Source organism: Psittacula echo (genome assembly GCF_963264785.1).
Source record: "Psittacula echo genome assembly, chromosome: 3".
Lineage (NCBI taxonomy): Eukaryota > Metazoa > Chordata > Aves > Psittaciformes > Psittacidae > Psittacula > Psittacula echo.
This window is the reverse complement of record NC_137736.1, coordinates 38,695,392-38,707,417: the sequence shown is the minus strand read 5'-3', so window position 1 is coordinate 38,707,417 and position 12,026 is coordinate 38,695,392. Positions and strand designations below refer to the sequence as shown.

General features: G+C 46.4%; 1 protein-coding gene across 1 annotated transcript in view; it reads right to left on the bottom strand.

Annotated features, from left to right (window-relative positions):
* Positions 1 to 8,320, bottom strand: part of RPGR (retinitis pigmentosa GTPase regulator) — a gene marked incomplete at both ends in the record, with an annotated part of 44,244 nt that extends 35,924 nt beyond the window's left edge. The window contains 2 exons of the mRNA XM_080613515.1: positions 5,489 to 5,614; positions 8,206 to 8,320. Of these exons, the coding sequence (XP_080469641.1) occupies positions 5,489 to 5,614; positions 8,206 to 8,320 (241 nt within the window). The remainder of the gene's footprint in view (positions 1 to 5,488; positions 5,615 to 8,205) is intronic.
* Between the last annotated feature and the right edge of the window lie 3,706 nt (positions 8,321 to 12,026).

Genomic DNA, 12,026 nt, shown 5'->3' with positions numbered 1-12,026 from the left:
AAGCAGGTCGTGTTGTGGACTCTGTTGCTGGTGTCCCAGACTGCTGACCAATATGGTCGCCTCCAGAAGGAGGGCTTGCAGTAAGGAGACTGTAGCAACCCAGACAGAGACCCTGCCCCAAACCGTGGCTGTTCAGGTCTCTGGCTGCAGGGAGTGCCAGAGCCTGCTGCTGCTGAGGGAGGGAGGCCAGCATTCCACCTGCGTGAGGTGTGAGCAGGTAGATCTGCTTAGATTGGTGGCAGAACTTAAGGAGGAGGTCGAGACGCTGAGGACCATCAGGGAGTGTGACAGGGAGATCGACTGGTGGAGTAACTCCCTGGCATGTCAGCAGGAACGGTTCCAGGGAGATACCCCCCACAAGGCGATGGACCCCCTGTCCTCTCAGACAGAGGGGGATGACCCGAGACAGCCCCTGCTCTGTAGCTGTTGCGCAGAGGTAAGGGACCAAAAAGACAATGAGGGCTGGAAGAGAGTTCCAGTTCGGAACCGTGGGCAACCTTCCTCCCTTCCTGCCCTGCTTCCCCAGGTGCCCCTCAGTAATAGGTTTGAGGCCCTGGATCTTGATGGAGAGGTAAGTGAGGATGTGGTGCAAGGCCAAACTACAAGGTCACATAGGAAAAGGCGGTCGACTTCGCACCTCAAGACTGCCTCTGACAAGAAAGAAAGAAAAGTCATTGTCGTAGGCGATTCCCTTCTGAGAGGAACAGAGGGCCCGATATGCAGAGTTGACCCTCATCATAGGGAAGTGTGTAGTCTGCCTGGAGCCCGGATCAGGGATATCACCAGGGCGCTCCCCAACCTGGTGCACCCGACAGACTACTACCCGCTGCTGGTCTTCCAGACAGGTGGGGGGGAAGCTGCTTCCCGCAGTCTGAGGGGGATGAAGAAAGACTACAGGGCCTTGGGGCGGATGGTGAAAGAGTCTGGGGCTCAAGTGATCTTCTCCTCGCTTCTTCCATCTTCCGGTGATGATGTGGGATTGTATGGGAAAATTCAGTCCGTAAACAATTGGCTATGAGACTGGTGCTTTAGGCAGGGCTTTGGGTTCTTTGATAACAGCTGGTTTTATAAGGCTCCAGTCTGGATGATGGCACGTGGGAAAGGTTTAACTCACAGAGGCAAAAGGATGCTGGGGCATGAATTAGCAGGGCTCATTTGGAGAGCTTTAAACTAGATTCGAAGGGGGATGGGGTTGTAACTGGGCTTGCCCCAGTGGGGCAGCACTCTAGGATTGATGAAGACCGGGAGGCCTCCTATAATGCTAGGGTGAAATTGGTGAGCTCAGCTCCCTCCTTGAAATGCCTGTACACCAATGCGTGCAGCATGGGAAATAAGCAGGAGGAGTTGGAGACCTGTGTTAAGTCAGGAGATTATGATCTGGTGGCAATTACAGAGACGTGGTGGGACAGCTCACATGACTGGAATATAGTCATGGAGGGCTATGTCGTTTTCAGGAAAGACAGGCCAGCCAGGCGGGGTGGTGGGGTTGCTCTTTATGTGCGAGAGCAGCTACAATGTACTGAGCTCTGTCCAGGAACAGGGGATGAGCGAGTTGAGAGTCTGTGGGTGAGAATTAAGGGGCAGGCTGGCAGGGGCGATACTGTTGTGGGTGTCTGTTACAGGCCACCAGATCAGGGTGAGGAAGTTGATGAGGCCTTCTACAAGCAGCTGAGAGCGGCCTCACAGTCACAGGCCGTGGTCGTCGTGGGGGATTTTAACTTCCCTGATGTTTGCTGGAAGGACTACTCAGCAACCCAGCCACAGTCCAGGAGGTTCCTCCAGTGTATGGATGATAACTTCCTCATGCAAATGGTGGATCAGCCAACCAGGAGAGGAGCGCTGCTGGATCTCATCCTCACTAACAAGGAGGGTCTGGTCGAAGCAGTAAGGGTTGAGGGCTGCCTTGGTTGCAGCGACCACGAGATGGTGGAATTCAGGATCTTGTGTGGTAGGACCAGTACAATAGCAAGTAGAATTGCAACCCTGGACTTCAGCAGGGCAAACTTTGGCCTTTTCAAGCAATTGCTAGGGGAAGTCCCATGGGCAAGGCTGCTTGAAGGTAAAGGGGCCCAAGATAGTTGGTTGGCATTCAAGAATTGCTTATTCCAAGCTCAAGAGCTGAGCATCCCGACACGTAGGAAGTCAAGGAAGAGGGCCAGGAGACCTGCGTGGCTGAATAAGGAACTGCTGGGTATGCTCAAGTGGAAGAGCAGAGTTTATAGGTCATGGAAGGAGGGGCTGGCCACTCGGGAGGAATATAAGGCTGCTGCTAGAGGATGTAGGAAGGCAGCTAGGATGGCTAAGGCCTCCTTAGAATTAAATCTGGCCAGAGGGGTCAAGGACAACAGAAAGAGCTTTTTCAAATACATAGCTGATAAAACTAACACCAGAGGCAAGGTTGGCCCACTGGTGAATGGGATGGGTGCCCTGGTGACAGAAGATACAGAGATGGCAGAGTTATTGAATGCCTTCTTTGTGTCAGTCTACTCTGCCGGAGGCAGTCCTGAAGAGCACTGTACTCCTGAGACCTCAGATGAAGTCAGGTCACTGGAGCGGTTTGCCTTAGTCCATGAGGAATGGGTTAGGGACCAGTTGAGCAATCTGGACATCCATAAATCCATGGGTCCAGATGGGATGCACCCGCGGGTGCTGAGGGAACTGGCGGAAGTCATTGCTAGACCACTCTCCATCATCTTTACCAAGTCTTGGGAAACGGGAGAGGTGCCTGAGGACTGGAGGAAAGCAAATGTCACTCCAGTCTTCAAAAAGGGCAAGAAGGAGGACCCGGGTAACTATAGACCGGTCAGCCTCACCTCCATCCCTGGGAAAGTGATGGAACACCTTATCCTTGATGCCATCTTAAGGCATGTCAACGATAAGAGGGTTATGAGGGGCAGTCAACATGGCTTTACCAAGGGGAAGTCATGCTTGACCAACCTCCTAGCCTTTTATGAGGAAATAACATTGTGGATGGATGATGGCAGAGCGGTGGATGTGGTCTACCTTGACTTCAGCAAAGCATTTGACACAGTCTCCCACAGCATCCTCATAGCTAAATTGAGGAAGTGTGGCCTGGATGATCAGGTAGTGAGATGGACTGCGAACTGGCTGAAGGACAGAAGCCAGAGAGTTGTAGTCTATGGGGCGGAGTCCAGTTGGAGGCCTGTATCTAGTGGAGTGCCTCAAGGGTCAGTATTGGGACCAGTATTATTTAATATATTCATCAATGATTTAGATGAGGGAATTGAGTGTACTGTCAGCAAGTTTGCTGATGACACTAAGCTGGGAGGAGTGGCTGACACGCCAGAAGGCTGTGCAGCCATCCAGCGAGACCTGGACAGGCTGGAGAGTTGGGCAGGGAGAAACTTGATGAAATATAACAAGGGAAAGTGTAGAGTCCTGCATCTGGGCAGGAACAACCCCAGGTTCCAGTACAGGTTGGGGAATGACCTGTTAGAGAGTAGTGTAGGGGAGAGGGACCTGGGGGTCCTAGTGGATGGCAGGATGACCATGAGCCAACACTGTGCCCTTGTGGCCAGGAAGGCCAATGGCATCCTGGGGTGTATTAGAAGGGGGGTGGTCAGTAGGTCGAGAGAGGTCCTCCTTCCCCTCTACCCTGCCCTGGTGAGACCGCATCTGGAATATTGTGTCCAGTTCTGGGCCCCTCAGTTCAAGAAGGACAGGGACCTGCTGGAGAGTGTCCAGCGCAGGGCGACAAAGATGATTAAGGGAGTGGAGCATCTCCCTTATGAGGAAAGGCTGAGGGAGCTGGGTCTCTATAGTTTGGAGAAGAGGAGACTGCGGGGGGACCTTATTAGTGTATATAAATATATAAAGGGTGAGTGTCATGAGGATGGAGCCAGGCTCTTCTCAATGGCAAACTATGATAAGACAAGGGGTAATGGGTATAAACTGGAACACAAGAGGTTCCACTTAAACTTGAGAAGAAACTTCTTCTCAGTGAGGGTGACAGAACACTGGAACAGGCTGCCCAGGGAGGTTGTGGAGTCTCCTTCTCTGGAGACATTCAAAACCCGCCTGGACACATTCCTGTGTAACCTTATCTAGGTGTTCCTGCTCTGGCAGGGGGATTGGACTAGATGATCTCTTGAGGTCCCTTCCAATCTCTAACATACTGTGATACTGTGATACTGTGAAGACAGAGAAATGGTGCTGAATGCAAACCTAGGCAAGTTGGCTTCTTAAAAAGCCTCATGTAAGTGGCCACAGTTACAATGACATGGGAATCAGGCGCTCGTGGCTGATCAGGGTAACGGTGCTGGCACAGGCACATTCTAGGGAAACTCAAGAGGCAGTTTAGATTGTCTAGTCTAAACTGAGAATTATAGCAGTGTTATTTCAAACTCAGTGTGGGCATATGAAAGGATATATAAAAAACTAATCAAAAGGAAAATTTCACAGTCCTCCAGGTTACATGATGATTAATTTTATGCAACAGGCAGTTTACTAGAACTGATTCAAACCAATAAAAATGTAGTTTTGTTTAAAATACACTATTCATGGATAATTCATCTTCTATGAAGTTAGGCTTGAAAAATTAATTATATCATTTCACCTCAAGATGTTTTGCATTCCTGAAATCTGTACTCTTTTTTTTATCATGCCTGAAATAGTTCATTCTAAAAATCCAGCATCTTCAACTTCGTTTGGGAACTTAGCAAGAAACCCTTAAGAAAAATTATTTAATGAGCAGTGACCAGTTGGACATTGATGAGGAATAAATAGATTTCAATAAAATAGTCCTGAAAATATGAATACACAATTCATAAGAAATCTTATCTGTTAGCAGTTGATTGTCAGTACAATCAACCCACACTTCATCAACAAAAGTGTATTTCCTTCCACACAAAATAAACTGAACAAATTTTTCAATTAGTATTCATCATTTCAAAGAAATAAAAATAAACATTAACACTGCTCACTGTATTGCATCTGAGCTTCTCTGAATGCTTTTGCAGTTTATTTCTGATTTTAGTAGGATTTTCTGAAGTGTTTTTTTTTGAAGTTGCTCTTTCAAGGGTTATTTTCAGTTGACAGTTAATAATATTCAGTTCAGAAATACAACATTATCTATTGTTTCAGGCAGATTCCAAGTGAATTTCTTGACTGTGTTCAACAGATACTGTTTACTACCACAATACAAACCTCTACATCTATGATTGCTTACTAAACACTGTCAGATTCACAAGAAACATTCAAACTGAACAAAGTCATGCTTACTTTAAATGCTGTGAGATACATCCAGTTACTACAGATTCCCTCATGAGATGTCTTGGGCATGTCTTGTTGAAAACCTTCAGTGACCTCAATCTTACTTCAAAAGCATTCGACAGTTCCCACACAGAAGTCCTCTCTCCTCTCAACAATCTCATTTGATATATTACTTCAGGATTTAAAGAAGAATCATAACTTTCCAAGCTGTACAAATATATAACCTTTCATCATACACTCCATTTCCAACACTGACCTGTAACAATAGCGGTATGTTCATCTCCACAAGATATAAGTACAGGCTTGTCATTTTTGAACCAGAACTTGCTGGGAATATCTTCTGCAAATTTGCTTTTTCCAAATGTGAAAACAGCACCTGATTCTAAAACACAAGAAGATAATGTCAATTTTAATGAAAACAAATTCTGCCTCGTACATTTTGAAATAGCAATTTCCTATTAATTCAATTTAATTCATTTTAGTTTCCTATCTTTTTATTTTTACAAAATGTCCTGGGTTCAGCAGTAGCAGCAATTTTTTCTCCTTCTTAGTAGCTGGCGCAGTGCTGTGTTTTTTACTTTTCAGCCCGGGAACAGCACTGATAACACCAATGTTTTTAGTTGCTGCTCAGTAATGTGTACTCTGACCAAGGACTTTCTGAGTCTCATGCTCTGCCAGGGAGGAGGGGAAGCCGGGAGGAAGCAGAGACAGGACACCTGACCCAAACTAGCCAAAGAGCTAGTCCATACCACAGCACGTCATGCCCACTATATAAACTGGGAGCAGTTACCTGGGAGGGGTAGATCACTGCTCAGAGAGGGCTGGGTATCAGTCGGCGGGTGGTGAGAGGTTGTATTCTCTTCCCTTGTTATTCCCCGTATCATTATTATTATTGGTGGTAGCAGCAGTGGTTTGTGTTATACCTTAGTTACTGGACTGTTCTTATCTCAACCCGTAGGAGTTACACTCTTTCGATTCTCCTCCCCACCCCTCCAGGAGCAGAGGGAGGAAGAACAAGGGGAGTGAGTGAGCGGCTGCCTGGTTCTGAATTACTGGCTGGACTTAAACCACGACACAAAAAAAAATGCTGAAGTGTTTTATTCTATTCTGTTTTATCAAGACTACTTCATTTTCAGGCTCACCTTTTAGTCCTTCTGGTACTTCTTAGTCTTCATAAATTTCCTAATAGAATGGATACTGTTGCTGGTATATCGCATTTTGAAGACACAATAATTTAACATCCACTCATGCACTTTATCACTACCCCCTAAGAAAAACTACACGTGTGTAAAAGAAAGAAAAAGGAAAGAAGAAAGAGGAAAGAGGATAACTGCTCCCAGAAAGTAAAATAAAACTCTTATCCTGAAAGCTGGTCAAGGCAAAGAGTTCTCACATTTATACTTGAATTCACACAGGTTTTCCAAATTGGAGGGGAAAGAGAGAGAGAGAAACAGACACACACACACACTGTAAAGAGGTGACAGGCTCCGAACTGACCACTCTTCTTCATCCACCTGAAGAGATACATTTGCTCTAAAAATGGCCCCCTAAAATCAAAACTCTCTGCCTTCAAAACATGGGTTGGCGCAACTGCCTTTGATCATAAGACCATGATCTAAAACACCCAAACAAAACCACCCCAAAATAAAGTCCATACAGCTCCTTTGCCCTTCCAATCTGCCTAGTTTTCTCAGTGTTAGCGATGTTGTTTCAAAACATAGAATGTTAAATATTCATTCACCTTTTGGTCAATCATGTGGCTCAACAAAGAAAACATTAACTCTAGGTGAAAATGAATGAATTCATAAGTTAAATAACTTGCCCAAAACCATGCAGAAAATGAGGCAAAGCCCAATTAGACCTCCTACTTTAAAATGTCAAACCTTGTGCTTCAAGCATAGAATAGTCTTTAGGAATATAAAACAAAAAACCCAAACCTTTTCCTTGTAGACTTTTTGTTAACATGAAGTAATGTTAACACAAATATGCACAGTAACCCTAGACTGCTTATATGAAATCACATAGTAACATTGAAACATCTTCGTGTATTTACTTTCAATACATCAATAGTGTGCATCCCAGCTCTGAGAAAGCCCTCTCTTAAGAGAGAGAAACTGTAAATTTGATGCTTACTTTGAAATTATTCTTAAATGCAAAAGCTTTCCATATTTGCAAGTAAGATGTTATTTTATGCATCAGGTTCCGCAGACGTATAAAATTGTGTTTAGTACCTCTCTAGATGCACTAGATTTCAGAGCACTCATGCCAAAGCAGAGCTCTCTGGTCAATTTCTTTTTCTTTCAGCAGAACTAGCATGAAAATATTTATGTACTATTTGTTTAGCGTATACAAAGAAGAGACAACTTAATTCACAAACATACTTAATCTCTCATTCATTTCACAACTGAAGCCTAAGCAGTCAGTTGGGAAATTAAATCCTACCAATTCATAAGATTAAATCCCACAGAACGGGGATTTGAGCAACCTGGTCTAGTGTGAGGTGTCCCTGCGCGCGGCAGTGGGGCAGGAACTGGATGATCTTAGGGTCCTTTCCAACCCAGACCATTCTATGGCTCTATGATAAATGAGGGGTTTGCAGTCTCGGCACCGAGCAAACATTTTAAAATTACTGGTTGTCCAACCATGGACCAAAACTTATTTATTAACTGGAAAAGCCCCGTTTGCTTCACACCGCACCGCTACACACTGCCGCTGACGCCAGCAAGGCTGCACCGTCCAGTCTCTAACGCCAGCGTACGGAACACACCGGACCGGCGCCCGCAGGACGGAAGGAGCGGGGAGCGGCTGCGAAGGACCGAGCACCACGACCAGGGGCCGGGGCCGCACGCCGGGGAAGGGAGGCGGCCTCTGAGCCGCTGATGGCGCCCAGCGCCGCCGCGGTGGGGTAAGCGGGCGGGGACCGCCGCACCCCTGCCCGCAGCTCCGTCCGTGTGAGGCCCCGGCAGCACTCACCGGGCACCGGCAGCTCGTCCTCCTCAACGAGCTCGGCCATGGCAGCAGGCGGCGGGCGCCCCATGCACGGCGGCTGCCGGAAGTAAACAGGCGCCCTGCCACGGGCAACGGCCATAGAGAGCTGCCATGGCGAGGCAGCCCTGCCGGGGCTGTGGCGATCGCCGCCTGGCGGCCAGCGGTGGGGCTGTCACCGGGAGCCTGCTGCTCCCGACATCTTACGTTCCACAGAGCTGGCGGCGGCGTGTCCCTGTTCCCCGTACGTACGGGGAGCACAAACCGTCCGCAGCACGCCAGGCGGGGCTCACGGCTGCTGAGGAGGGAGGAATCACCTCGCCTGAAGGCCCCTTGGGAGTCGTATCTCCAGCTTTACTCCCCGGGCACCGTCCCTACCTGCCTGGGCATCGTTGCTGTGTCCCTCCTCTGTCTCTAACTCCTGAACAGCCTTCTCGCACCGGAGCTCTGCCAAGCCAGGCTCACGATACTTCTGCTTCCTCTGCTGGATGTGTGGAGGGGCTGCCCTGCTTCAGCCGGGTGAGCAGAACGTAGACTGGAAACTTCATTTTGTCACCACAGGGATCCTTCTGTCCTAAAAGCCAAGTTCCCTCTATTTGATGGTATCTCACCAGGATGTCAGTGTAAAGTCTTCTGATCGGGTGCACAAGAAGACATTCAATCATCCACGTAGCCAGGGTGATGGCATCACTTCGGTGATGGCAGCTCTGCAGACCCCACCGGCACAGGTCTAGGGGCTTTGAAGCCTTTTAACTACCTGGTCTGGTGGAAGGTGTCCCGGTCCCTGGCAGGGGGTTGGAACTGGGTGAGCTTTAAGGCCCCTTCCAACCCAAACCATTCTATGAGAATATTTAATGTGCAGTCCCAAACTCCCAAAGGAGTTTCTCTGTCATCGTCGTCGTCCCTCCTGTCCCATCACCCCCCCCCAAGAAATCCATAGGTATTTATGGATTTAATTTCTTGCTATTCCTGCACGTTTCAGATACGCTGACAGAAGAAGATCTTGCTTTCAAAATGATGTACTGCAACAGAGGCTGCAGCTGGCAGCCTGGACAACCGATTTAAGCCTTGCTTATGCAAAGTTTAATCAATACAGTTGTTGGTGCATAAGATGAGATGTCCATATAAGTACACACAAAGAAGGGTTGACACATTTTAAAAAGTAATCAAATCTCTGCATGAACCTAATTTTTAGTCTCTTTGAACTCCAGTACCCCTCTGAAGCTTTCTTCCCTGTTTTTCCTAAGTCTGGAGTGAGGAGATCCAGCAAAAGCTGTTCAAAATAAAACTGAACAAACATTGTTCTACGAAGTGATGACTGCGATTGTAGTTACCAGACACTGGGGTTGCCGAGAATATAAACGAGTTGCGAAGCGATTAGGAAGACTGATGGGGAGGTGTCTGCAGCAGGATTTGGGTTTCTGTGACTGTTGAATCCTTCTTGAGGATCAACATCTCTGAGAGATGGGAGCCACCTCACAAAGTGGGACAGATCTCTGCTGGTATGGTGGCTGACCTGGTAAGGAGGTCTTTGAACAAGGAATGACTGGGAAAGGACAGAGTTACCAGCAGTGTCTGCGAGTGCCTGGATGCTGAGCTCATGGCAGTCTTTATTAGACACCACTCAGTGGAGTTTGAATGAGAAAGGCTGGCAAGTGCTGCCTTTTCCAAGCGTCTCAGAGTTGGTTTGGCATGAGCGGTCAGGGGTCCTGAACAAATACCACCAAGAGTTATCGCCCTGCATGACTTTTTCATGGCAGTTTCTCCGGGGAAGAGAGATTCCATGTTTTAATTATACGATCCTCATATTGCAATTTCAATGTATCGTCTTCTCTGACAGATGTGCCATCACCTTGATTTACACAAGTATGCCTTTCCTTACACAGATGTCCTTACACTTTCTCATTACTATGAGAAAGAAATGGTCATATTTCAAACTACCTACAGTGCAGGTGGCAAAAAATCTTATCTGACAATTCTATTTGAAGGTAGAAACTTAGAATCATAGAATCATAGAATCATAGAACAGTTAGGGTTGGAAAGGACCTTGAGATCATCTAGTTCCAACCCCCCTGCCATGGGCAGGGACACCCCACTTAAATGAACTCACTTTAGTATTTAGCACTTGACCAACATCAGATTATACAGCAAGCAATTTAAAGCAAAGATGTATGCAGGTTGCAATATTTAAGTTTCTGGACCTTACTGAAGGCTGCTTAATGTTACTACAGCACAATTGAAAACTTGGTCCAAAAAACACCTCAGGAAAACACACATTTTTAATTTAGCCCTTCTCCACTTTGTCAGGGCCCTACAGACAGGAATAAGACTTAATGGCCCTCCCCAGCCCCATGCCCATGAGCCCAGGACCCCAGTTTTGGCTCAGTGCAGGTCCATCAGTCCCTGTACAAGCCATGTTAGTGCCAGGGAGCCCCCATGGTCATGGTCCCATCCCCAAGGGAGCCACCCTCCTTGTGCTGCATGCTGACAAATCTTCTTTTGCTCTTTTTGCACTAGCATGTGCTCCTGCACAAATATTTAGCAAACACGAAATTGCCTTGAAATGGTATTGACACAGGTATGATAGGATGGGCCCACAGAAAAGAGAACAGACTGCGTGTGGTGCAATGGGCCCTGTGAGAAATCTTTATCTGTAGAGTCTGACCAAGTGTCAGCCCCCACCAGCCCTGGCTGGGTCAAGAAAAGCAAAGACTTTGGTTCTTGGTTTTGTCTTGTCTGCATAGCAGCACAGCTCGCTCTCTGCTTCAAATGCCTTGCTTCTCTTAACTTTATCTGTGGGACTGAGAGAATTCTAACACGAATGGAAGATGCTGTTTAGTGTCAAGAACTTATTCAGTGCTACAAAACTAACAAGGATCAGCAAGCAGCGGCTGCGACAGTTTTGGTAAGCTTATCCTTTAGTTTTGTCTGATGTCCAGTGATATTTAGTCAGAAACCTGGAGACAAAACCAGATGAATCTTATGAAGGAGTGAGATTTTCAGAAAAAGCCATAGGTTTTTTTCTGCATTTTCAGTGCCCTTTTGCTTCTCAAGGCAACAAGCTCTGCATCTTCAGGAGATGGGAGGATTTTCCCTTTTATTGTTTGTGAAATACTGCTAATTTCTATCTACTCTGCAGATACTGTAATCAATAACTAACTACCCAAATACAGTACACAAGATATTCTTATGCATTTAGAAAATTGTCATGGTCAGTACTGGGAGAGAAGTTCTCTCCTTGGAGCTGCAAGGTGAATCTCTGCTTTGGTTTATTTATTTTTTTTTTGTCTCTGTATACACTGGAGACATGCAGGAAAAGTATGATGTGATATTAGGTTCACAGTTAACCATGTAGACCTGGCTCTGTGACCTGACTTCGGGTTCCTTCTTCAGCTGCCTGTCCTCTGTGCCTGAAGAAAAGCAGCTGCATCACAGTGTTTCGGTGAGCTGCTTCTCATGCTTGTTACGTCTCCAGAATCAGGTTAAGCCTAATTCTACATCTCCCTGTGTTTTCATGTCAGTGTAAACATTAACAGCATTATGTAACAAATTATTAGTGCTAGAAAACAGTACATGTGAATTTCATATTCACAGCAATCCTAATATGCAATAAGTCATTTTTATTTATCATTTCTACATTGCATCAGAAGAAAAACAGATGTTTTCTGAGTTCTGTGATTTATTTGCTACAGTTTTAAAGTGGTCCTGAAGCCTGGGTAATAATTTTTTAATGGATTTTGGATTTTTCACTGCTGGCAATCGATGGGAACTTTCTCTGGTAAGCAGAAGTGATAGAAAAGCAAGTTTGT